Raw genomic sequence first — 25,516 nt, 5'->3', positions numbered from 1 at the left:
ACCCCATCCCCATTCCCAGGAAGGATAACTGACTCCATTCCCAGGAAGGATAACTGACTCCATTCCCAGGATGGATAACTGACCCCATCCCTATTCCCAGGAAGGATAACTGACCCCATTCCCCATTCCCAGGAAGGAGAATTGACCCCATTCCCTATTCCAGGAAGGATAACTGACCCCCAGGGCCAGCTGGGAGTTCATTCCCACATTCCCACCCTGGCTCCGTGCTGGAGCCCAGCCCTAAGGAGATTTCCCCAGATCCGATTAGGAGCAGGGGCAGCCGCAGCCCGGGCTGGGAGGGGATGTGAGTGCCAGGAGCCAGCCCAGACTGGGGGCTGCACCTTGGGGAAGGGGCTCAGGCTGTTTTGTGCCCCTAACCTGGGAGCAGCGGGGGTTTCTCCTGTCCCACGTGTTCCACTCTCTCTTCCCAAAGTCCGTGGGGGGATTTTGGGGGCTCAGAGGATTTTGTCACTGGGCTGGCAGCAGGGAGAGACCTGGGGAGCTCAGGGAGGAGCCAGGCTGGGAAGGGCTGTGCTGAGAACAGACATTTCTGTCTGCTTTTGGAGCACAGGAGTGCTGTGGCTCGTCCCTCTGGGATCTGTGAGGTCCAGGGATGCTGGTGGGGGGTCAGGACCTTCCTCCTCATGGGCTTTGCCTCATTTTAGCCCACAAGAGCTTTTCCCAGCCATGGAGCTGATCCTGAGGGAGGTGATTGTAGGAATGTGCTCCCTGTCAACAAAGTGACTGAATTATCCTTTATCTCCTTAAAAAGGAAAAAAGCCCGAAAGCTTTTCTTCAGTTAGGTAAAAGGGCACTTCACCAGACTTTAGGGATTTCACCTCAGACTTGAGGATAGGCAACTGGACAGAACAAGACTTTAGGGACTTCAATTGGACAGAAGCCAAAAGGTCTCACCTAAGCAATTCATAGGAAAAGGAGAACAAATTGCTTTTTTGGGGTTTTTTACTAAGAGCAAGAGCCTCTTGAGCTCGAGCTCAAGAGCCCCTAGCTGGAGTTTTCTCTCTAAAGAACTTTGTTCTTTTGCCTTTTATTAAAACTTTTGTTTCCAGCACCGCAGAAACCATCCTGCTGCTTTTCCGCCACCTACAGCAGCAGGACGACCTCAAGTGTGACACATTTCTCCAAAAGCTCAGCTCAGAGAGGTGGTTTGTATCAGGGGATGACACCCAGGGCCCTGTGTGACGTTTCTCCTTGCAGGGATGTCGCTGTCCAAGCGGGAGCTGGACGAGCTGAAGCCATGGATCGAGAAGACGGTGAAACGCGTGCTGGGCTTCTCAGAGCCCACCGTGGTCACGGCAGCCCTCAACTGCGTGGGCAAGGGCATGGACAAGAAAAAAGCAGCTGGTATGTGCAGAGCTGGGTTTGGGAAACAGCCCCAAACCTTGCCAGGGTGTGCAGGGGCACCCAAAACCACCCAAACAGCCAGGGTGGAGGGGCAGGGGCACAGGGCGGTTCTCTCCGTGAGGTGAGGAGGGGAAAATCCGTCAGGCCAGGCTCAGGTGGAGGCCTTGGGATGGGTTAAAAAATACAACAAGTAAAAATTAATTCCTTATCCAAGGAACTGGAAATGGAAAACAGCCCCAGAACCTCACCAGGATGGAGGGGCAGGGGCACAGGGCAGTTCTCTCAGCCTCTGTGAGGTGAGGAGGGGAAAATCCACCAGGCCAGGCTCAGCTGGAGGCCTTGGGATGTGTTAAAAAATCTGATAAATAAAAATTAATTCCTTAAAAATTAAATCCAAGGAACTGGTAATGGAAAACAGCCTCAAACCTTGTCAGGGTGTGGAGGGGCAGGGGCACAGGGTGTTTCTCTCTGCCTCCATGAGGTGAGAAGGGGAAAATCTGTCAGGCCAGGCTCAGCTGGAGGCCTTGCGATGTGTTAAAAAATACAATCAGTAAAAATTAATTCTTTATTCAAGGAACTGGCAATGGTAATTTAACTAGGGTGCTTTTTTTTTGCCCATTACAGCCCTGCTAGACTCAGCTGGAGGCCTTGGGATGTGTTAAAAAATACAACAAGTAAAAATTAATTCTTTATTCAAGGAACTGGCAATGGTAATTTAACTGAGGTGCTTTTTTTGCCCGTTACAGCCCTGCTTTGCTTCTGAGTGAGGCCTGGACTCCCTTAATCCCTTAGTTTAAAGCTCCTCTCAACACAATCGACAGATCCCAGAGGCTTCCAGGTCTCCCTGTGTTTATAGACTTGAATCACATTTAAATTGAAGTGGTTTCCATTTTCCAAGGAATCTCTGTGGCTGCTCCATCCTCTTGCTCGCCTCGAGCTCAGAACTCAGCGCTGATGGGATTTTCCTCTTTTCCAGACCACCTTAAACCCTTCCTGGATGATTCCACCCTGAGATTTGTAGACAAGCTCTTCGAGGCAGTGGAGGAAGGACGAAGCTCCCGGCACTCCAAATCCAACAGCGACCGGAACCGGAAGCGGGAGCTAAAGGTGATTATTGATTATTGATTATTGATTGGTTTATTCCTGTGGTTGGGTGGCCTGGAGGCAGCACTGGTGCTCTGGCACACTCTCCTCCTCCAGAGAGGTACAGCTCAGAACGTTCAAGAGAAATGACTTCTCTCCATGATGAAGTGTGGGAGCCTTTACCTTGTGGTTCTCTTTCCCAAAGCCGAGGTGGAAGCCTGGCTTTGGCTTTTTAGCTGGATGAATCCACGGGGATGCACCTCCCTTCTCCTCCGTGCTGCTTGTGCTTGTATTTTCACTTGGAGCCTGGGAGAGCTGCTCCCAGTGATGTCCCGTGGCTCCCTGTGCCCTGACGCAGCACCTGGGGCTCTGGTGGATGATCTGGTGGGTTTTCATCCCCTTTCTCCACCCAGAATCAACAATAGGTGGTTTTTGGCAACTCCTGTCCTAGCACAGGGTTGATTCCAGCTGGGATTCCGTTGCTCTGGTGTTTCTCCCTTGCCTGGGATGATGGAAGGCTTGTGCATCCAAAGCTGCTTTCACTTCCTTTCTTCTCTTGAGGACTTTTCTCACCATCCTGTAGAATTCCATTTTGCCATCACTCTGCCAAGTCTGACAGGCCCCCTCCGTGCTGCTCCTGCTCACAGTGATGTTCCTTTCACTCTTCCTGAGGTTCCTGTTTTATTCAGGCTCTGGATCTCTTTGGGAGTGCTGGGACAAGCTGCCTCCACTCCTCATTTTCCTCTAGGAACTTCTTTTCTTCCCTCCACGGCAGTGGGTGCTGAGCTGGTCCCAGGGCTGTGGGAATATGAGGGTTAAGCAGGTTCCAAGTGCTCCCCTGGGCATGGCAGAGGTGGGGACATTGGCAGTGCCACCACTTGATGGTGGCAGGAGTGTGGTGACAGCCTGCTGGGGAGAGCAAGTGCTGGCAGAGGGATCTGTGATGGCAGCAGGGATCCCTCACTGACAGAAGGATCTGGAGATGGCAGAGGGATCTGTGATGGCAGAGGGATCTCTCACTGGCAGAAGGATCTGGAGATGGCAGAGGGATCTGGAGATGGCAGAGGGATCTGTGATGGCAGAGGGATCTGTGATGGCAGAGGGATCTCTCACTGGCAGAAGGATCTGGAGATGGCAGAGGGATCTGTGATGGCAGAGGGATCTGTGATGGCAGAGGGATCTGTGATGGCAGAGGGATCTGTGATGGCAGCAGGGATCTGGAGATGGCAGAGGGATCTGTGATGGCAGAGGGATCTGGAGATGGCAGAGGGATCTGTGATGGCAGGGGGATCTGGAGATGGCAGAGGGATCTCTCACTGGCAGAAGGATCTGTGCTGGCAGAGGGATCTGGTGATGGCAGCAGGGATCTCTCACTGGCAGGGGGATCTGGAGATGGCAGGGGGATCTGGAGATGGCAGAGGGATCTCTCACTGGCAGAGGGATCTGTGCTGGCAGAGGGATCTGGTGATTGCAGCAGGGATCTCTCACTGGCAGAAGGATCTGTGATGGCAGAGGGATCTGTGATGGCAGCAGGGATCTCTCACTGGCAGGGGGATCTGGAGATGGCAGAGGGATCTGTGATGGCAGCAGGGATCTCTCACTGGCAGGGGGATCTGTGATGGCAGCAGGAGCAGGGCTGGGGGTGCAGCAGGGGACCCTTCCCCACTGAAGGGACCCCAGGGGTGTCTGGCCTGAGCACTGCTGGTGTTCCTGGCTGAGGCAGAAGTTGGGCCGGGCAGCAGCAGCAGCAGAAACTGATCCTTCTTCTCTTGGCTCCTGGCATGGAGAGAGGTGTTCCTCCTGCCAAATCCTCGCTCCTCTCTCTGGAATCCCATTTCTTGGAACTTCTCCATCACGCTCTGGGTCTGGCTGGACCCTGCAGGAACACAAACTGCTCTCTGAGGTGGTCAGGCCATGGCAGCACTTGCAGAGTGACTGACCCTGCCCCAGCACAGGCTGTGGAGAGGGATTTCTCCTGGCACCTGCAGACCCCACAGCCTCGGGCAGTGCTGATTCCCAGGGCCACCTGCCGCTCCTCGGTTCACTCTGGGGTAGGTCATGGCTTGGGAAGGTCAGGAACTGAACCTGTGAAGTTTCCACACTTTATACTATGGGCAAGTCCTTTCTCTTGAACTTGTAGGTTTTCCAAGAAGTACCTGTGTGGCTGAGGAAGTGTCCTTGTAGGATATGAACCGTTGTAGTGAAGAAGGGATTGCAACTAACGCTCCCAACCGGTGTGTATATTTTCTTTTCAAATAACACCTTGACACACACACTGCACGGACACATCCAGGTTTCCACACACAAACCAGGCCCTGAGGATGGAATCCACAGGGCCTGACCAGAGCTCTGTGGAAAATGTGCCTTTTGTTTGGTGACCTGATGCTGCTGAAAGCCCATCAGCAGGGTCATTGCTCCACGAGCTCTCTGAGCTGTGCTTCTCTGGAGTGGATCTGGGCTGGAGTGTGAGGGAATGCTGCAGGTGTCCCAACACTCCCTGGCTCCAGGGCCACATCCTCCTTTTGGTAGGACAGCACAGATTCCTTCACCAAACCCTCTCAAGTTGGTGGAAGACGTGGAAATGTTTTTATCCCGGTCAGATCAGCTCTGGGCAGGCTTTTTCTGTCTTTCCATGTCGCTGAGACCTTACATCTCAGTGCCAGTCCCCCGCTCTGAGCAGCCAGGGGAGCAGCGGTGCTGTTAGGCAGGCTCATCCCCGTGATGTCTCCTCTTGCATGGACTTCGTTGGTGTTTCTCTGGTGGGAGAGCAGGGCCAGGCTTGGCGTGGGCTCAGCCTGCACGTGCCACCCCGGAATTCTGCGTTACGGAGCCGGAGCTGAGACAGTGCTGGTGGTTTCTCATCTCAAATCCTGGTCTGGGAGAGAGCATTCTCTTCTAACCACAGCTTTCTGCTCTTTCCTGACATTAGGATGTGTTTGGTGATGACTCTGAGGTGTCCAAGGAATCCTCTGGTGTCAAGAAACGGCGCATCCCACGGTTCGAGGAGGTTGAGGATGAGCCTGAAGTCATTCCAGGCCCGCCATCAGAGAGCCCAGGGATGCTGACTAAGCTCCAGGTCAGTCCCCACACGGTGTAGCGCTTATCCTAACTTGAATCCCAAACAAAGCAGTCATCCCAATGGCAAAGGAAAACTCACCGTCTGTTTTCCCACAGATCAAACAGATGATGGAGGCAGCCACCCGGCAGATTGAAGAGAGGAAAAAGCAGCTGAGTTTCATCAGTCCTCCAACACCACAGGTAAGGGGCAAATCCCACACATCCCTGGCCCCTGTTTCAGCTGTGGTATGTTGGCCTGGGTCTGCTGGAAGGGGCATGAAACAAAACTTCCTTCTCTGTCGACAGCCCAAAATTTCTTCTTCGTCGCAATCGGAGCGGCTCCCCATCGGCAACACCATCCAGCCCTCGCAGGCAGCCACCTTCATGAACGATGCCATCGAGAAGGCCAGGAAGGCTGCAGAGCTGCAGGCCCGCATCCAGGCGCAGCTGGCCCTGAAACCAGGGCTCATTGGCAATGCCAACATGGTGGGGCTGGCCAACCTGCACGCCATGGGCATCGCGCCGCCGTGAGTACCGCGCTGAACCTGTGTCTTGGTGTGGAAAGACGGGTGTCTGCTAAGGAAGGCAGGAGCCTCCCTGAAATGGAAAATGTAAACCCCCTCCCTCCAAATTGCTATAAATTTCAAATTAAGGGGCTCTCAGGCAACAATATGGGAGCAGGAATAACAGTTCTTTATTAGGAAAGAAAATAAAAGGATAAAATAAACAATGCAGTAAACTAAAACAACACTGAGAGAGTCAGAACACAACCTGACACCCTGTTGGGCAGGTTGTTGGTAGCAGTCCAAGTGGAAATGTGGCTGCAGCCCTCCTGGAGTGTCAGGGGTGGTTCTGCTGGAGCAGGGATCTTGTAGAAAAGGTGTAGTCTTCCTCTGAAGGTCCAGTGGAAGAAGAAGCAGCTGTTCCTCTGGGAAATCCAGTGGAGAAGCTGTGCTGGTGTTCCAGAATCTCTAGATTATATCCAGGTAGGAATGCCTGACTCCTCCCTCTGGGCAGAGCCTCTCACAGTGGGATGCTGTAGCTCTTATCAGTCACGCAGTGACATTCAATAGCCTGTTATCAGCAATGTCCCCTCCTCTTTTCTCCTGAGAAGCCTTAGAAAAGAAATGTCAGCAATAATTATCTGCTGCTGTGAAATGTGGCAGGTGCATCTTTGATTGGTCTCATGTCAATTATTTTTATTTGATGACCAGTCATGGTCCAGCTGTGTCGAGGCTCTGAGCAGGCACAAGTTTTTATTATTCATTCCTTTCTAGCCTTCTGTCTGCATCATTTATTTATTTTAGTATCGTTTTAGTATAGCCTTTTTAATATAAATAATATCATAAAATAATAAACCAGCCTTCTGAAACATAGAATCAAGATTCTCATCTCTTCCCTCGTCCTGGGGACCCTCAAACACCGCCACACTCCCAGCAATGGCTTTAACTGCTGCTGAAGGAATAAATTTTATATTAAAAGAGGTGAAATGGAGATTCCTCCTCCCTTGGCAGGGGTTGGAGTCTCTTCTGGCAGTACAGATGAGCTATAAAAATACAGAAACCGTGGAATTAACCTCAAATTTCCTTTGATTTAATGCTGTACTCACATTTGAATGCAACATATCTTGTCCTTGAATACATTTGAATATAACATTTTTTGCCTCCAGGAAAGTGGAGCTGAAGGATCAGACCAAGCCAACACCTCTGATCCTGGATGAGCAGGGCAGGACGGTGGATGCCAGCGGGAAGGAGATCGAGCTCACCCACCGCATGCCCACCCTGAAGGCCAACATCAGAGCAGTGAAGAGAGAGCAGTTCAAGCAGCAGCTGAAGGAAAAGCCCTCAGAAGACATGGAGTCAAACACGTACTTTGACCCCCGGGTCTCCATAACCCCGGCCCAGCGGCAGAAACGCACCTTTAAGTTCCATGAAAAAGGCAAATTTGAGAAAATTGCCCAAAGGTTGAGAACAAAGGTATCAGAGGTCTTGGGTAGGAGGAGATTCTCCTCTCCTGGGCTGGCTTTGACTCAGAAGTTTTCCAGTCAAATCACCTGAAACTTTTTCTTAAAAACCCCGTTTTTGTTGGGATGGTGTGCCCCTAAGTTAGCACCTGGATGTGTAAAGGGTCTTCAGACCACTCCTGGTGTGAAGACTTCTAGCCTTCTTCTACCCTTCACCTGTGGAAGGGTAAAATCTCCTTTTTTTGACAAAACATTGAAAGTTCCCAAGTGAACAAATCTCTTTGTGGCTGAGCGATCAATTCAGAAGTGGAGATTTAAAGGAATTTTGTTAAAATGCTCCAAGTTCTTGGGGAGAAGGGGAGAGGAAAAGTCTAGGGATACAGTCCCTAGAGGGAGATGTTCCTTTGGGAATGTTCCATGGTCCTGAAAGGCTCAGGAATAAGAGCAGAGTTTTGGCAGGCTTGGGAGCATCCCCTCACCATCACGTGCTGTGTGGTTTCTCTTGCAGTCTGCTTCAGGTTGTTTGAGAACCCAGATCAATCAGCAGGTGCTTTGTGTTCAGCTCTTCACAGAGCTTCTGCTGTTTAGGAATGACCTTTCTGTTCCAATTTCCTTCTCAGGCTCAGCTAGAAAAGCTGCAGGCAGAGATCTCCCAGGCTGCCAGGAAAACTGGGATTCACACTTCCACCAAGTTGGCTCTGATCACCCCTAAGAAGGAGCTGAAGGAGGGGGAGATCCCAGAGATCGAGTGGTGGGACTCCTACATCATCCCCAATGGCCTGGATTTGTGAGTATTTCCAGGTGTTTTCTGTTGAAGTTTCTCTGGGGGCTGTAGTAGGCAGCTGCTGTGGACTTGGAGGGGTATTTTAGCCCCAAATTGGGGAGGTTTTGTTTTATTTCCAAGCATGAACTTTCTGCACAAGTTGTGTTCATGATGGATGTGGGGCCCTGCTCCTGAAGCCCAAAATGGGGGGAGACACCTGTACGTTAACACCACTGTGGGTCTCCTCCAGCCCGTGGAGCTCTGGGTTGGGATTCGTGCTGGGAATTCGTGCTGGGAATTCTGCCATGATGCCCATCTCTCTCCTTTCTAGAAAAGGTGGCACGACCTCAAAGAAAGACGAGTACTTTGGGATCACCAACCTGGTGGAGCACCCTGCCCAGCTCAACCCCCCGGGTATGGCCCTGGCTTGGGGGGTTTGGCTGCTCAAGGAACCCCAACCCCTCCGTGTGGCACTGCCTGTGTCCCCCTGGATCCTCCAGGGCACATTCCTGATGGTCTCATTTCCCTGCCAGTGGACAGTGACACGCCGGTGACCCTGGGCGTGTATTTAACAAAGAAAGAGCAGAAGAAATTACGGCGCCAGACACGGCGAGAAGCCCAGAAGGAGCTGCAGGAGAAGGTCAGGCTGGGCCTGATGCCACCACCAGAGCCCAAAGGTGAGCGACAGCCAGGCCCTGGGCAGGCACGGATGTGCTGGGAATGCTGACAGCCTCGGTGGGATTGCACGGCTCTGAAATCCACACAAACACTGGGTTTACGTGTGTGGAAATGTTCTGGTGGGAAAAAGCTGTCCAGTGGGAGCCTCTCTCCAACGGGAGCCCTTCCAGCACCTCTTCCGTTCCCTTGCAGTGAGGATTTCCAACCTGATGAGGGTGCTGGGCACAGAAGCTGTCCAGGACCCAACAAAGGTGGAAGCTCACGTCCGAGCGCAGATGGCCAAGAGACAGAAGTAGGTGGCACCTTGTACCGTGACATTTTGGGACACTTTTGGGTAGGTTTAGTGCTGGTGTTTTGTTTAGGACCGGTCTTTTCAGTGCTGTTTGTTTCCAGGGCTCACGAGGAAGCAAACGCAGCAAGGAAGCTCACGGCGGAGCAGCGGAAAGCCAAGAAGGTGAAAAAGCTCAAGGAAGATGTTTCCCAGGGAGTTCACATAGCTGTGTACAGGTGAGTGAGCTCAGAGACAGCTCACAGGTGAGCTTGGGGCAGAGGGACCTCTCAGTTCTGGTTTTTCACAAATACTTGATTTTTTTTTTCCCTTTTTTTCCTTAGGGTCCGAAACTTGAGCAATCCAGCAAAAAAATTCAAAATCGAGGCGAATGCTGGGCAGCTGTACCTCACAGGAGTGGTGGTGCTGCACAAAGATGTCAACGTGGTGGTGGTAGAAGGAGGTGAGGCTTTCTAGGCAGGCTTGGGTCACCACAGAGCATTCCAGAGCTTGCCTCCAGCAGGAATTGCTATGAAATTGGTGACAGGGTTAGGGAAGGACAAGGAAGTGATGAGGCAATTAGAAACTCCCTTAATTACATCGTTAACGGGGTTAGCAATGACTGCAGAGCGCAGTAATCCCGTCAGAAAACCCGGATCATTCCATGAGGAAGGGAACCTCTGCCAGCTGCAGGTTAAGAGATTTTCTGAGAATGTTGAGTCTTGATTCTTCCACAGGCCCGAAAGCACAGAAGAAATTCAAACGTCTCATGCTGCATCGAATAAAGTGGGACGAGCAGACGTCAAACACAAAGGGAGAGGGTGAGTGATGCTGTGCTGGTGGGAGAGGGGGGAAGTCCTGCTCCACCTCCGGGGCTAAATGAGCTTTATTGGCGGGGTTTTTCCAGATGATGACGAGTCTGATGAGGAGTCCGTTAAGAAAACAAACAAATGCTCTCTGGTTTGGGAGGTGAGTCATGGTGGTTCCACACCAGGATGGGGCTGAGGCGGGATCCGATTCTCCATCACATTCGTGAAAAAAAACCCATATATTGCATCCCCTGGAGCCGGGTGGGAATTGGGGTGGCACGTCACCCCTTGTCTCTCCCGCCAGGGCACGGCGAAGGATCGAAGCTTCGGCGAGATGAAATTCAAGCAGTGCCCCACGGAGAACATGGCGAGGGAGCACTTCAAGAAGCACAGCGCCGAGCACTACTGGGACCTGGCGCTCAGCGAGTCCGTGCTCGAGTCCACGGACTGAGCCCTGAGCCCGCCACGGCCGCTCCTGCCCCGCAGCCCCTGAGCCAGACTGCTCCTATCGCTCTCCTCAGCACCCCCATTAAAGACATATTTTTTAAAACAAATCGCCGTAGCGTGCTTTTGGGTAAACAGGGAAAAGGATGACAGTGCCACTGTGGTTGACTTTGTTGAGGGAAGGGACAGGGACCTGTGAGGGGAGCAGGAGGCACTTCCCCTCTTCTCCAAGCTGTGCTGAGGGCGATCCAGCCACGTTCACATTGGAGATGGGGGAATTTCTTCGACTCCCCATCCCTGGCTGCGTCCAAGGAACGCCTGGACGTGCCTCTCTGTGCGCATCCGTCACGGCTTGGACTCAGAAGTGTTTCCCAAGCTCAGTAATTCTAGGATTTACGGCATAAACCCCGTTTTTATGCTCGAGCGCTGCCCGCGCTCTCCGCCCCCTCACGGCCGGGGCGGGGGGTCAAACGGTTGTGAGGGGGGCGCCGCCATCTTGCCGGGCGGGGCGCGCGCTCGCGCGCAGGCGCGGCGGGGGCGGGGCGCGCGCGTGCGCGTCCCGCCGGTGTGCGGGAGTCACAAAATGGCGGCGGGGGGGCGGGCGGCGCGCGCGGGGGGGGCCGGGCCGTGACCGCCTCCGGTACCGGCACCGCCTCGGGCCGGCACCGCCTACCGGCACCGCCCGAGGCCCCCCTCGATCCCTCCGCGACGGCACCGCCTCTCGCGCCGCCCGGGCCGAGCCGTTCTCCCCTCCGGCCGGGACCGCCTCCCGCCGCCTCTTGACACCGCCCGAGCAGCCCCCCGGGCCCCCTCGGTCCCCCGGGCCGTGACCGCCGCCCGGGCCCCGCCGCCCGGCGAGGCGCCGCCCCGCCGCCCCCCGCGCGGCCCGGCCGCGAGCAGCGCGGGAAGATGGCGGCGGGCGGCGGAGGCGGCGGCCGGGCCTCTTCGTCCTCCTCTTCCTCGGCCGCCGCCGCCTCGTCCGCGGCCGGCGCGCTGGAGGCCTCGCTCGACAGGAAGCTGCAGGCGGTGACCAACACGATGGAGTCGATCCAGGGCCTCTCCTCGTGGTGCCTGGAGAACAAGCGGCACCACAGCACCATCGTGTACCACTGGATGAAGTGGCTGCGCCGCTGTGAGTGCGGGGCCGGGGGGCGGCCGGCGCGGAACGGGCCGCAGCCAGCGCGGGGGGTCCGGAGGTTCCGGCCCCCAGCCCGCACCGGGCACTCGGGGGGCGGCCGCGGGGCAGGGTCGGGCTCGTTACAGAAAGGCTTGGGGTGGGAAGGAGCTTAAAGCCCGTCCGGTGCCGTGGGAAGGGACACCTTCCGCTAGCCCAGGTTGTTCCAAGCCGGGCCTTGGAGCCTTCCAGGGATAGGGCAGGCATGGCTGTTTGTTACCTGTGCAGGGCCTCACCAGCCTCACGGGCAAGAATCCCTTCCTGACACCTCTTCTAAATCTGTGCCTTTTACTTTGAAAATGTTCCCTCTTGTCCCGTGTGCATCACCTTGTCATCCTTGGTGGAACACAACATGCTTGTGTGCACCTCAGTGGTGGCACCTTTGTCCTCCTGAATCCAGGATCTCCTAAAGCAACACTTTAGGGGCTCAGGGACCTGTTTCTGTGCCCTGCCTGTTTCTGTGCCCAGCTTGGGGTGGGCATGGGTGCCAGCTCTGGGGTTTGCAGTGCCCATCAGGATGTGTCCCTGACCCGGAGGGAGAAGGGGCTCAGCACAGCAGTGTTATCTCCGCTGCCGTGGGAAGGTTGGACTCTTCTTGTGGGAGTTCAAGGAAGATTTGCTCGGCAGGAACGTGGAGATAACATTCTCATCCCAAAGTGTCGATCTGTTGTGTGCTGAACCTTTTGGAAAATTTGGGAGAGTTGGGTTTCACTATCAAGGCACTACTGCAGAATGCAGAAGATCCTCTTTCCCCAGAGTTTGATCTGTTTTGTCTGTGCTCTGTGGAATTAAGGAGAGGATGGTGAGAGCTTTGGAGAAAGTGCCCTGGGTCCTCCTGCCTTGCTGTCACTGCCACCTCTCCTGGAAATCCTCCTCCCTTGGACACCCTTGGCACTGTGGCATCATCCTTGGGGCTCTTCCCCTTCTGCTCCAAGTGCATGCACCCTGAAGAGAACCCAGCCCATCTCTCCTTGGGATGTGCCAGCTCTGGACGTGGCCTCCTCACAGTTGTCCTGGCTCTTCTGAGGCCCTCAGTGCTCTTCCATCCCTCCTTCCCAAGCTCATCAAAAGCCATCAAGCTGTTGCCACCTGCAGGTCCTCGGTGTCCTGTTTCTGCTCCAGGTCCTGTCTGCTGCTGTTGCCTCCTGCCCTGAGCCCTTGGCCCCAGCCTGGGGTTCTTGTTGGATTTTGTGGGATTCTTTCAAGGTTTCCCTTCACAGCCCTCGTGAAGATCTCACCTCCACACCCCTCCTTTTATCCAGCTCCCTCCTTAACCATCTTATCCTCCTCACCAGTCCTTGACAGCAGCTCTGATGCTGCCATGCCCTGACCCCTGATTGTTTGGTTACTCCCTGCTTCCAGAGGTTTTTTCCCCTGCTTTTCCCTTCATCCTCTGCCCCAAGGACCTCACAGTTCTCTCCCTGTGGCAAGTCCCTGTCCCAGCCAGAGGAGCTCAGTGGTGGTGCCACAGCAAGTACAGGTGGCTCTGGGTTCATTGCTGAGTGTTTAAATGTTTTAACTCCAAAACTCCTATGAACACATCAGATCCTCCTGGTGAGGGGGCATGTGGTGGGGCTGGGGCTCCTGGGCCACAGGATTGTGTATTTTCAGGAAAAACAGGGGTGCTGTTTTTTGACACGTTGCTGTTGCTTTGGCATGCTGGTCACAGCCAGAGCTTCCCAACAGGAATGCTCCTGCAAGAACATTCTTCTGTGTCTTCACCTGATGGGAATCTGAGTGTCCCTGCAGGAGGCTTTGGTCAGAGTGTTTCAGTGTGAGTGAAACACATCCAGTCAGAGTGTTTCAGTGTGAGTTAAACACATCCACAGGCTCTGAAATGCCATTTTTGTTGGTGCCATTGTACCTGGTTTGGAGCAGGTGGCAGGGCTGGAGTGGGCTCAGCTCTGCAGTTTCCTGTTTGCCCACATTTCCTCGCTGGTTTAAGCTGGGAGGAGCTGTTCACCCGCTGGACACAGCCCATTGCATCTTGCACCCAGAGACTCTTGGATTCCTTGGTGGATCCTGCCCATAGCCTTCCTCTGGACCCAGCATTCCTCCTGTGTGCTGTGGGTGTATCTTGGTTCAGAACTTGTGGCTCTAACTTTGCTCTGGGCAAGTGCTGCTCTGTATGGTCAGCATCGGGCTGGAGCCCTGCTCCAGGTTTCCTTCTGCTGTGCAGATGCTGAATTGTTTAAATCAAAGTTTTATAATTCTTTGAATCAAAGGTTTCTAATTCTTTGACATCTATTTTATGTTATTAAGATGTGGAATCATTGCTGTCTGCTGGTGGAACATCTCTGGGATGGAGGGAACATCCAGCAAGCAGCAGGAGAATTGGCACTCAAGCCCTGGGTTTAACTAAATCACAGAAACCCCATTCCAATGGGATGATGATCTGAGAGATTATCCAGGCTGGCATTTTGGGGAAAGCTGGCTGCAGATTGTTTTGGAGCACCAGGCAGAGTGCAGCCCTGCTCCAGTTGAATTCCCAGCCCTCAGGGCAGAGCAGAGCACCCAGTGCTCCAGAAAACCCACCTCAGCATGTTCAGGGCACAGGTTGTGAGCAACAGGTTGTGGTCATAAGTCCTTGGCTTGCTGAGTCTGTGCTGGAAAAGCTTCTCCTGGGATGTGGGAGCTGAGACTCTGTGAGGTGACAGTGGCCACAGGAGCAGGGTCAGGAATAAAAGATCTTGAACTGGAGCTCTTTGAGGTGACAGTGGCCACAGGAGCAGGGTCAGGAATAAAAGATCTTGAACTGGAGCTCTTTGAGGTGGCAGTGGCCACAGGAGCAGGGTCAGGGATAAAAGCTCCTGAACTGGGGCTCCATGAGGTGACAGTGGCCACAGGAGCAGGGTCAGGGATAAAAGCTCCTGAACTGGGGCTCTGTAAGGTGACAGTGGCCCGAGGAGAGGGGTCAGGGATAAAAGCTTCTCCTGAGATGTGGGAGCTGGGGCTCCGTGAGGTGACAGTGGCCAGAGGAGCAGGGTCAGGGGTAAAAGCTCCTCCTGGGATGTGGGAGCTGGGGCTCCATGAGTTGGCAGTGGCCAGAGGAGCAGGGTCAGGGGTAAAAGCTCCTCCTGGGATGTGGGAGCTGGGGCTCCATGAGGTGGCAGTGGCCAGAGGAGCAGGGTCAGGGGTAAAAGCTCCTCCTGGGATGTGGGAGCTGGGGCTCCATCAGGTGGCAGTGGCCACAGGAGCAGGGTCTCCTCCTGGGATGTGGGAGCTGGGGCTCCACGTGGGGTTGGGGGTGAGCAGCTGCTGGCAGTGGCTCTCAGGCCTTTGCTGTGTGTCCTGGGGCAGGGACAGTGCAGGGACAGGGCTTTAGGAGCAGGGACTTCCCGAGGGCTCTGTCCCTGTGCCCTTCCTCACCCCAGTCTGGAGTGATGCTCAGGGGCACAGTGCCAGGAGAGCCAGTGCTGCTGGCAGGGGCTCAGGGAGGCTTAAGGACATGGAGCCGTGGGGATTGGAGAACCCAGCTGAGCTAAGCCTTTTCTTGTGTCCTCAGCTCTGCTTCCCCTCAGAGGAGGATCCTCTGTGCAGGATCTTCCTTTTGAACTTTGCTCACTTGTGGACTCGCCCTGGTGCTGGGAGGGCAGCACGGGTGGAATGTTGCTGCTGGGAGCTCTTTCAGGTTGTGAGTGAGGGGGGAGCTCCCCCAGCCAGGGCTCTGGCCCAGGAAGGATGCTGAGCTTCCTGAGAGGAATCCTGGAGACCAGCAGAGCTGCAGGGTGCAGCCATGCTGTGGGAAGTGACTCTACCAAGGTAGGGACAAGTGGATAATGAAGCAGGATAAGAGAATTGAGGGATCTGTAGATAAAAACTGATTCTGGTTGCAGCCAGGGGTGACATGGGCAGGTGAGAGGTGACAACACACGGGTGAGTGAAGTAACACCATCTCTTGGCCCTGTTCCTCTAGTTTGATCCTTGGCAGTGTCCTTTAGTGAAATGAAGGAGCTCATTACCATCATTTGCATGTGAATGAGTTTCCCAAGTTTACCCACCCACCCCCGGAGGAAGGGATTTGATGAAGTAACTCAGTTCGGAGCTTTTGAACGTGAGGAGGGTCAGAGGAGCAAGCACAGCTACGGGAGTCCGAAGATCATTTGTAAATTGAAGATGTCCTCTCTGGTCCTCAAGGTTTGCCTGCTGGACCTCGGAAACTCTGAGACTTTCCCAAAAGCGGTGCTGAAGTGCTGGGATCAAGGTGTGGCTGTTGTGGTCCTTGTGTCTGATGCTGACTCTCCGTTTTCTTTTGTCCTCAGCTGCTTTTCCTCATCGGCTGAACCTTTTTTACTTGGCCAACGATGTCATACAGAACTGCAAGAGGAAAAATGCCATTGTTTTTCGGGACACCTTCGCAGAGGTGCTTCCTGAGGCTGCTTCATTAGTGAAGTGAGTAATGAACTAACGGGCTGTTGGGAGGCTGAGTGTCTCAAAAAGGAGGGAATTTTTCTTCTGACACCTCCAACTCTCTAAAAACATCAGCAGAACTTCAAGGATTCTGTTGGAACAGCCGTGTGTTTGCAGAGTGGGCATGAGCTGGGTTTTAATTTGCATAGGGGCTTGGTTTGGGTCAAATTATCCTGTGGAGTGAGGATACACACCAGTGTCAGGGGGTAAAGAAAACTCTTCTCTTCCAGGGATCCATCAGTTTCCAAATCCATCGAAAGAATCTTCAAAATCTGGGAGGACAGAAACGTGTACCCTGAGGAAACCATTTTGGCACTGAAAGAAGCACTGAGTAAGTCACTTACCCTTTGCATTTCTCACCTTACAAACTGCCTGAAGTTGTAGAAATAGTCTGGGGTCACTGAGGGGAACGAGGGGCATTTGCCCCTGGCACAGGCTGTAACGTAGCCGGGTGTGGGACGTGAGCAGCGCTGGATTCTCCTGCTTCACCTCTTTTGTACCTTTCTTAAGGCAGCTGTGAATTCTTTCACACGAGCTGGAACTGCTCCAGCTGAGAGCAAACAGAACATGAGGCTGAAATGATCCTACACATCCTGACCAGGGTGCTCTGGCTCTACCTCCTTGTCCTGTTCAGTCATAAGCTGGTTTAACTAATGGTGTTTGTGGGGTAGGAAGAGGCAGGAGCAAAGCTGGAGGGTGAAGAGTCCTCAAATCCTTAGGGAAGAAACACGTGGAATTGGTTAAACCCAGGAATTAGCAGTGGAAATCAGTCCAGGTTTTGGTTTCACTCCCATCATTAAGAGCTGCAGGTGCTCAGGTAGCCCTCAGGTATGGTCTGAGGGTCGGTGGCCATCACAGCAGGAGGAAGGTGGTGTTTGGGTCGGGCTGTGGCACGAGGACAGGCTTGAGCTGGGTGTTGCATGCTGAGAAGTGACATTTGTGCTTTTTTGCTCTGAAATGGCTCATTTCTGGAACTTGAAAACAGGTCTGTGAGGTTCCAGGTAAATCAGGTACTGTGGCTGCTTTCCCAATGGGCAGTGCTTGTCTGTTTGATGCTGATTCCATTACAGCCTCCCTAAAGAGTTTCATTTTTAGATTTCCTTGTGTTTTCCCTTTTTTTACTGTGATTTTTTTGAACTGCCTTAGTGTAAGGGCAAACAGAAACTTGATTTAAAAATGGCAGACCACCCCCAGGTTGCTGCATTCCTGAGTAAACCGAGGTTCTCTTGGGCATCCAGCAGCTCCTCTAAGGAAGTTGGTCGAGGTATTTTAAAACAAATTTCTGTTCACTCTTTCACCGTGCAACTGTATGGCACCAAAAACCAGATTTTGCCAGGAATCCCATCATGCCAGACTGCCAAAAATGAAATGTTTTCCAGGTACCACTTTCAAAACTCAGAAGCAGCTGAAAGAGTCTCTGAACAAACCGAATAAGCCGTGGAAGAAATCACAAAGTAAGGAACCACTGTGAACTCTGTGCACTAATGCAGAAATTGGCTGCTCGAGGAGCAGAAGGGCTGAGCCCAGCGTGGGCTGAGCCAGCTGAGCCTGCAGGCTCAAAGGGCCCCAAGATGTGCACGCCAAGGAGGTGTTGGTAGAAAAAGACTTTGTAAAGGAAAGAAGCGAGGCAAAAATAAGATCTGAGAGCGGAGGTCGTGGACAGGAGAGGAGAGAGCTGGTGGAACCTCTTGGAAACTGCTCTTACACTGGTCAGAGATGGAGAGGAGAAAGAGAGGAGGAGGAGATGGACATTCCATTCGTGCTCAGGAACTCCTGCCCTAGCAGGCTGGGCTGGGAGGAGGAACCTGGAGCTGGCAGTGCAGGGGCAGGATGTGACATGTGACAGTCCAGAGCCCGGACCAGCAGGAGAGAATTTACTAGAACAGAGTGACCTTAATGATCTCACGTTGCACCAAGACCCTGAGTGGTCCCCACAGAGGTGGTGAGATGTCAGGTGTGATGAGTGAGACATGGGTGTGATGTGTGACATGTGGGACATCAGGTGTGACGAGTGGCACAGGGTGACAGCAGAAGTTTTTAAAAGAGTTGGGAGTGTTTATTACTGTGCCTAACAGCAGAAGCTGCTTTCCCAGTCAGAACTGGGCTGTATCCAGCGTGGATGGAGGGTTTAGTGCTCTGCTTCTCATCAGCTCATTTCTTCTTTCCTGTTTCTCCTGTTTTGTCCAGAATCTGATGGATTCAGTCTCTTGCCAGCAGGACTCATCCCCCCACCCTGTAACCAGGTGGGACAGAGGTTAAGGCTCTGAGCATGGTCAGACCTAGGAAGTGCCCTAGGGAAGCCCTGCCCACAGGAAACCTGGGCTCCATGTCAGCTCCAGGTCTGGCACTTGGGGAATAACATTCCCTTCCTCGCAGAGAGGTGCGACTCCTTGGATGAGGCTGTTAGATTGACCTTGCAGAGACTTGTCTTCCTGAGGAAGAGGTGTGCCCAGGAAATGTTCAGAGCATGTTAAAAAGCAGCAGTGTCACTTGTTGAGCTCTGTGCGTGTCCCTGTCCCCATGAGCTGCCAGGAGCCCGGAGCGCTGAGGGACACATGCATGGAGGGGAGGATGTGATGGGTAACACATGAAATGATCTTCAAATATCTTTTATAAGGCTGCCTTTTTTGACTGACTCTCCATGGGGATGCAGTTCCTTAATTTCTTCACGATTTTCCTCTATCCCCACAGCCTCCACCAACCCGAAAGCTGCTCTGAAGTCCAAGATTGTTGCTGAATTTCGAGTAAGTCTGTGAGTGGAAGTGACCCATGGCACTGACCCCCACCTCGGGGTTTGCATGTGGGGTGACCCCAGGCCCAAGAGCCACCTGTAACATTGGGGCTGACATGGGCAAGCTCAGGACATCCTTGTGAAGAGGAGTTTGAGGTGGCTGAGGAGTTGGTGGCAAGAAATTGGTCTAAATTCAGTCTCCTGACAGAGTGGGACATGTTCATGAAATGCACAGGCACCTGTGGAGTGGAATGGGAAGTAAATAAAAAAGACCTGTCCCTGCTCATAACCAGGAGATCTGTGGAATTGTGCTCCTGCCTGAGCCCAGGTTTGCTCACTGGGAGATTTGAGGTTGAAAATCCCAGGCTCCACGTGGTTCCTGGGTTAGCTCTTGCTTGGTAGCAGTCTGGAACCAGAGCAGAGGCAGGGCTTCTGTTCCCTGGAATGTGATGAGGAGGCTTTTCCTGTTTGCTTTTTTCCAGCCCCAGTCCCTCATTGATGAGCTGCTGTTGTACAAACGCTCAGAGGATCAGATAGAGCTGAAGGAGAAGCAGCTTTCCACCATGAGGGTGGATGTCTGCAGCACTGAGACACTCAAGTGCTTGAAAGGTAAAGCCCTGAGGGCACCGAAGGTGTTGTGGGAGCTCTTCAGTTCTGTCGAGATGGGAAATGCCTGAATTTATGTCTGGAAAATGCCAGAATTTCAGAGTGAGGTTAAGAACCAGCAATCAGGAGCCAAAAATCTGGGTTAATTTGAATTTCTATGGAAAGTTTCAGGTGCAGAGCTCAGACCAAGTGAATGACTGTCTGAAAACTCTGCCAGCAGCCAGGCCCTGGTCATCCCTTGCCAGATCCCAGTGGATGAGCAGGGTGGTCTGGGAGCGTGCAGCTGCACTGTCCCAAAATCCCAGCTGCTGCCATCGAGGCCACACTTCTGTGGTTTGACTCATTTCCATGGTGTTCATCTCCCTGCAGATAAAACAGGAGGGAAGAAGTTCTCCAAGGAGTTTGAAGAGGCAAGTTCAAAGCTGGAGGAGTTTGTCAATGGCTTGGACAAGCAAGTGAAGAACGGCCCCTCGCTCACCGAGGCGCTGGAGAACGCCGGGATATTCTACGAGGCACAGTACAAAGAAGTCAAGGTGGTGGCAAATGTAAGTGTGCCTTTTCTGGATCCTCCACGGGTGGAACAGCATCTCCCTGTGTTCACTGGGCATCTCAGAGCCTGGAAAATGCCTCATCTCTCTATTCCCAAATTAAAAAGTTGGTGGGGTTGGTGTAAGGGGGGTTTCCAAAGCGAGCAGAATGGAGAATTTGGGCAGGACAAGGATATGCTCTCAAAATCCAGCAGTTGGAAGCTCTGTGTGTGTTGCTGGAATGTTGGATACCCCTCTGGATTCTTAAACAGGGCAAAATTACAGTTAGTGTGACAAATCCTGAATTCTGGAAACTTGGGATTTATGTGAGAACTAGACAAGCAAAGAAAGGACAGTAGTAAAGTGTTATAAAAACAACCAACACCCTCCAGCCCCTGCCAAAAGCCCCAAACGGGCAGAACACATTTGTTAAAATATCGGGGGGGGTTATAAAAATTGTTTTAAATCAGTGGAAAAAAGGTTTTATCCTCCCCACTTTTTGTGATCGTTGCCCTGTGAGTCCCATGGAGAAGCCACGTTCTTACCACTGCAGGGTCCAGGGGTTTGGAATTGGTTTTCTCAGGCTGTGTGTTGCTTCCTTGAGGAAGTGACTGAGGCATGAAAGATCCCCAGTCCAGTGTTCTTCCCTCCTTAGGCCTATAAAACATTTGCTAACCGAGTGAGCAATCTGAAGAAAAAGCTGGACCAGCTGAAAGCAACCCTTCCTGATCCCGAGGAGTCTCCTGTCCCTTCTCCCAGCATGGATGCTCCATCTCCAACGGGCTCTGAGTCCCCTTTCCAGGGCATGGGGGAGGAGAACAGCACCCGCTCTCCAGCCGCTGGAGGCCGTAAGATGGTTTCTCCAGAGCCTGCAACAGATAATCGTGACGTGGAAGACATGGAGCTCTCTGATGTGGAGGATGATACATCTAAAATCATTGGTATGTGATTGTCCTGTGGGAATCGGAGGACAAACCAGCCTTTCCCAGCTTCATTTGGGTTGTGGAGGAGGCACAGAGCCTGTGCTGGGGCTGTAGGGTTTGAGTCTCCTGGCAGGGAAGTCCCACTCCCACTGGGATCACTTCCATCTCCCAAAACACTTTTCAAAGATGTTTTTACATCTGTGGGAATTAGAATTGATGTTCCTTGAGTCTTTTTGAGGGGACTGAGTGACCTTTCTGCTTTTGTTTTCCCCTCTCTGCTGCAGTGGAGGAGAGGAAGGACAAACAGGCTGCTCCAGCCCCGGCCCCCACCAAGACCGAGAGCGTCCCCAAAGCGGTGCTGTCGGCTGCTGCGGCTGCCACAGCCCCGGGGACAGTGGCCACACCAGCCCCAGCCCCTCCAACCCCCCCAGCTCCAAAGGTGGTGAGCACAGCTGCCATCCCCCTGGCACCAGCACTTGCCTTACCCAACCTGGCCAACGTGGACCTGGCCAAGATCAGCTCCATCCTGAGCAGTTTGACGTCGGTGATGAAGAGCACAGGTGAGTGCTGAGTCAGGCCACGGGCACTAACGGAGCTGGGTGATCATTAAAGCTTTAATTGGTCTCAAAATAAACGTGAGTTACTGCTCTCAGAGGTCTGGTTGGGTCTGTTGTCCTTGTGGAAAACCTGAGTGAGAAGCACATGTGTTGCCAGAGCAGCACAGGTGAGTGGTGTGTGCTCCTGCCCCAGGTGTGAGTCCCGCCTCGAGACCTTCGCCAGGGACCCCGACCAGCCCCTCAGCTCTCACCAGTGGCCTGAAGACTCCTGTCCTGGGAACCCCGTCTGCTCCTTCGAATCCATTAGCAAATATTCTCTCCAAAGTTGAGATAACTCCGGAAAGCATTTTGTCAGCTCTCTCCAAAACCCAGACTCAGACGGCGCCAGCGCTGCAAGGTACTGGGGTGGGTGCTGGGGGAGGGCTGGCATGTGTCTGAGGGCAGTGGCCGGGCTGAAACGTGCTGCTCTGCTTGTCCTAAAGTGAGAACAGAGGGAGGAAAGCTTCACTGGAATGTTTTACGTCTCTGGCACGTGTGAATGGTCCTTCTCAGGTAGCACAGGTGTCACGGGCCAGCAAGATCTGTCACTTCCCTGTACTTCCTGCTTGTGCTGTGGCCGAGTTGCACGTATCTGGAACATTCCCTGAGCGGGACAGGAGACCAGGAGGTTCTGCTCCTGCTCTGGCACCTTGCCACGGTCACCTGGCCGGCAGGGCAGGTTTTCCCACTCCTGGCTGCAGACCAGGACGAGTTCCTACCCACCTGACGTGATGGTGTAATTTGTATTTGCAGATCAATCCAAGCCTCTGGCGGAATGTTGCACCTCACTGGGTGTTAGTGTCAGTGCAGCAAAACCCAGTCCTCTTCATGGCTGGAGGCTGGGGGGTGTAAAGTGCCCACACAGGAGCCTTTCCCATGGCGGTGGCTTGGGGTGATTTGCCCCTTGCCCTCAGTAGCTGATGCAGCAGTTCTGTTTTCCAGGGCTGTCGTCCTTGCTGCAGAGCGTGGCTGGAAACACCGTTCAGTCAGGAGAACCTGCCTCGCAGAGCACCTCGGCATCGCCAGCCAACACAACTGTGCCGTGCTTGAAGGGGAGGAACGCTCCTTCCAATCCACAGTCCTTCATAGCCAAAAGTTTTGGTTATTCTCCAAACTCTACCACCGCAGAGGTTTCCTCCACTTCGGTCAATAAGGCTCCCGTCGGACACACCCCAGCACTGTCAAGCTCTGGTTTTAAGCCACCAACTAATTCCCTGGGATTTTCCAGTTCCCACCCTACCAGTCCTTCCTCCCTTTTGCCAACAGAAACCTCACTGGGTCAATCCTCTGAAATTTCAAAAGCCAAGCTGGAATCGGAACCCCCTTCTCCCAGCTTGGAGATGAAGATACACAATTTCCTGAAGGGAAATCCTGGCTTCAGTGGCCTGAACTTGAATATTCCCATCCTCAGCAGCCTGGGGTCCAGCATGGCAACGGAGAGTCACGCTTCTGACTTCCAGCGTGGTCCCACCAGCACTTCCATGGACAATGTGGACGGGACGCCGGTGCGCGACGAGCGCAGCGGGACGCCCACCCAGGACGAGATGATGGACAAGCCAACGTCGAGCAACGTCGACACGATCTCCCTGCTGTCAAAAATCATGAGCCCCGGTTCTTCAACTCCCAGCAGCACAAGGTCGCCTCTGCAGGGCCGGGATGATGGATATTCCCAAGAACTTCCCAGTTCCGTGCACGGCTACCGGCCCTTTGGCCTTGGCAGAGAGTCCCCGGCCAGCCTCTACAAGCCACCTGTGGACAGCAGGGAAATGTCCTCCTCCTTGATGGACTCCTCCCAGGAGAAGTTTTACCCAGATACATCTTTCCAAGAAGACGAGGATTACCGTGACTTCGACTACTCCGGGCCACCGCCCTCGGCCATGCTGAACCTGGAGAAGAAGCCGGTCAAGTCTATCCTGAAATCGAGTAAACTCCCCGATTCTGCGGAGTACCAGCCGGTGCTGTCCAGCTACGGGCAGCGGTCGCAGGAGTTCGGCGTGAAGCCGTCCTTCCCCCCGGCCATGAGGTCCATCCTGGATCAGAGCGAGAGCTGCGACGCGCTGGCCTCGTCCCCGGGGATGTTTGGGAGCTACGGCCGCAGGGGGAAGGACTCTGCCTCGGACGGGTCCCCGTCGCCCAGCAAGAACGACGTGTTCTTCACGCCGGACTCCAACCACAGCGCCCTGCCCAAGCCCGGCCTCCCGCAGAAGCAGTACTCGGACTCGCCCCACGCGCTTCCCCACCGCTCGCTCTTCTCTCCCCAGAACGCCCTCCCCAGCCCCGCCAGCCGACCGCCCGCGGCGGGCGGGGACAAACCCTTGGGTTCCTCCATCTCCGCCACGTCCACCATCGAGTTCAAGAACATGCTCAAAAACGCTTCCCGGAAGCCCTCCGAGGAGAAGCATTTTGGGCAGATTCCCAAAAGCGGCTCCGGTGAGGCGGGGAGCTTGTCCGGGGCCGTGAAGGGCGAGCCGCAGCCGCCGGAGGAGCACTACCGCATCGAGACCCGCGTCTCCTCCTCCTGCCTGGAGCTGCCCGACAGCACCGAGGAGAAGGGGGCCCCCATCGAGACGCTGGGCTACCACAACGCCTCGAGCCGGGGCATGTCGGGGGAGCCCATCCAGACCGTGGAGTCCATCCGCGTGCTGGGCAAGGGCAGCCGGGGCCACGGGCGCGAGGGGAGCCGGGCGGGCTGGTTCGAGCTGAGCGGCGGCGGGAGCGCCTTCGACAACGGCCCCTCGGGCTCCTCGGAGCTGCCCGGCATGGGCGGCTTCCCCGCGCCCTACAAGGAGCACGTGCCGCCCTTCCCGGAGAGCGTCAACAACTTCCGAACGAACAACTTCAGCTCCGCCTTCGAGCACCACCTGCCGCCGCCGCCCCTCGCGCCGCCTCCCCTGGAGCACGGGACCCCCTTCCCGCGGGACCCGGTGGGGCCGCCCGCCGTGCCCCCGCCCGCCCCCGCCAAGGACCACGGCGGCCTCTTCCCGAGGGATCACTCGGTCCCTCCCCGCATGCCGTCGGTGGATCACGCCAACCCCTTCTCCAAGGAAACTCCCGCGCCGCTCCCGCTGCCCCACGGCGTCCCGCCGCCCCCCTCGGTGGAGCACGCGGGGGTCCCGTTCCCCACGCCCCCGCCGCCCCCGGTGCCCGGCGAGCACGCCGGCGTCCCCTTCCCCGCGCAGCCGCCGCCGGCCGGGGAGCACGGCGGGGTCCCCTTCCCCGCGCCGCCCCCGCTGGAGCACGGCGCCGGCGCCTTCCCCAAGGAGCACGGTACGATGCAAGGGACGCTGAAGGAGCACTTCGGGGGGGCGCAGCCGCGGGACCCCCTGCCCCGCTCGCGGGAGCCCGGGGCCCTGGCCCGGGAGCAGCTGGGGGCCGCGCGCGGCCTGGGCCCCCCGGCCCACCGGGACCCCGGCGGCCGCGGCTCCGTCCTGCTCCGCACGCCCCGCGCCGAGTTCCGCCCGCGGGAGCCCTTCGGCGGCAGAGACCCCTTCCAGAGCCTGAAACGGCCGCGGCCACCCTTCGGAAGAGGAGGGGCTCCCTTCTTCACCCCCAAGCGCCCCTTCTTCCCTCCCCGGTACTGATGCAGCTCCCGGGGCTGCCCTTTCATTTCTTTTCTTTTTTTTCTTTTTTTTTCTTTTTTTTTTTCTTTTTTTCCTTCCCTCAACGACCCCTGTAACCTTCTCCTAAATTAAATGTTCTGTACTTTTCGGTTGGTTCTAGCCCCAGCCCCGCCCCACCCCCAGCATTGGGTGAGACAAGAAAACAGACACAAACCAATGTTTTAACGAGAAGAAGCCACGTTGCTGTTAAATAAAACCTTCAGTAGTAGTTGAAAGAGTTAAGACAAAAAAAAAATTAAAAAAAAAGGAAAAACTCCGAAAGCTTCGAGAGGAGCGCTGAGTGGTCTTGGGGTGTTGGTTTCCAGCCCATCCCCAAATTGCTGCTGCAGGGAGGGGAGACCCCCCCTGCTCCTCCTGTCTGCCAAAAGCACCAAAACAAGGCAAAAAAAGGGTCGAGGAACCCACCCAAACCCGCCTGGAGCTCCACGGGACTGGCAGCGAGAAGGCCCAAGCGTGTCCCCCCCTGCTTGGGAAGACTGTGCTTGGGTTTGGGTTCGTT

At 54.6% G+C, this 25,516-nt stretch overlaps 2 protein-coding genes across 3 annotated transcripts; both read left to right on the top strand.

Moving 5' to 3' along the window:
• Window positions 1-1,220: 1,220 nt before the first annotated feature.
• PRPF3 (pre-mRNA processing factor 3) lies at window positions 1,221-10,540 on the top strand. The gene is made up of 15 exons (XM_038162168.1): window positions 1,221-1,365; window positions 2,342-2,472; window positions 5,378-5,524; window positions 5,623-5,706; window positions 5,812-6,032; window positions 7,175-7,481; window positions 8,089-8,255; window positions 8,563-8,645; window positions 8,765-8,908; window positions 9,102-9,201; window positions 9,303-9,416; window positions 9,522-9,640; window positions 9,915-9,998; window positions 10,085-10,146; window positions 10,291-10,540. The coding sequence occupies exons 1-15, from the start codon at window positions 1,221-1,223 to the stop codon at window positions 10,435-10,437; spliced, it is 2,055 nt and encodes a 684-aa protein (XP_038018096.1). The 3' UTR covers window positions 10,438-10,540.
• Window positions 10,541-10,970: 430 nt separating this feature from the next.
• RPRD2 (regulation of nuclear pre-mRNA domain containing 2) lies at window positions 10,971-25,278 on the top strand. Of its 2 annotated transcripts, XM_038161951.1 has the most exons (11): window positions 10,971-11,562; window positions 15,867-15,996; window positions 16,245-16,345; window positions 17,394-17,468; window positions 18,706-18,758; window positions 19,228-19,354; window positions 19,721-19,896; window positions 20,534-20,819; window positions 21,086-21,361; window positions 21,552-21,755; window positions 22,340-25,278. In XM_038161951.1, the coding sequence occupies exons 1-11, from the start codon at window positions 11,340-11,342 to the stop codon at window positions 24,976-24,978; spliced, it is 4,290 nt and encodes a 1,429-aa protein (XP_038017879.1). In that variant the 5' UTR covers window positions 10,971-11,339; the 3' UTR covers window positions 24,979-25,278. The 2 variants fall into 2 exon arrangements, with proteins under 2 accessions (XP_038017879.1, XP_038017880.1); XM_038161952.1 differs by lacking the exon at window positions 17,394-17,468.
• Window positions 25,279-25,516: the final 238 nt, after the last annotated feature.

Source organism: Motacilla alba, chromosome 25 (genome assembly GCF_015832195.1).
Source record: "Motacilla alba alba isolate MOTALB_02 chromosome 25, Motacilla_alba_V1.0_pri, whole genome shotgun sequence".
Taxonomy (NCBI): Eukaryota; Metazoa; Chordata; class Aves; order Passeriformes; family Motacillidae; genus Motacilla; species Motacilla alba.
Note: the sequence above shows the minus strand (reverse complement) of the source record. Positions and strands in the feature narration are given on the sequence as shown.

Coding starts and splice junctions, on each gene's coding strand:
- PRPF3 (XM_038162168.1), top strand. CDS start 1,221: ATGTCGCTGTCCAAGCGGGAGCTGGACGAGCTGAAGCCATGGATCGAG. Junction 7,482..8,088: donor CCCAAAGGTTGAGAACAAAG/GTATCAGAGGTC, acceptor TTTCCTTCTCAG/GCTCAGCTAGAAAAGCTGCA. Junction 9,641..9,914: donor CGTGGTGGTGGTAGAAGGAG/GTGAGGCTTTCT, acceptor ATTCTTCCACAG/GCCCGAAAGCACAGAAGAAA.
- RPRD2 (XM_038161951.1), top strand. CDS start 11,340: ATGGCGGCGGGCGGCGGAGGCGGCGGCCGGGCCTCTTCGTCCTCCTCT. Junction 20,820..21,085: donor TGATACATCTAAAATCATTG/GTATGTGATTGT, acceptor TCTCTGCTGCAG/TGGAGGAGAGGAAGGACAAA. Junction 21,362..21,551: donor GTCGGTGATGAAGAGCACAG/GTGAGTGCTGAG, acceptor CTCCTGCCCCAG/GTGTGAGTCCCGCCTCGAGA.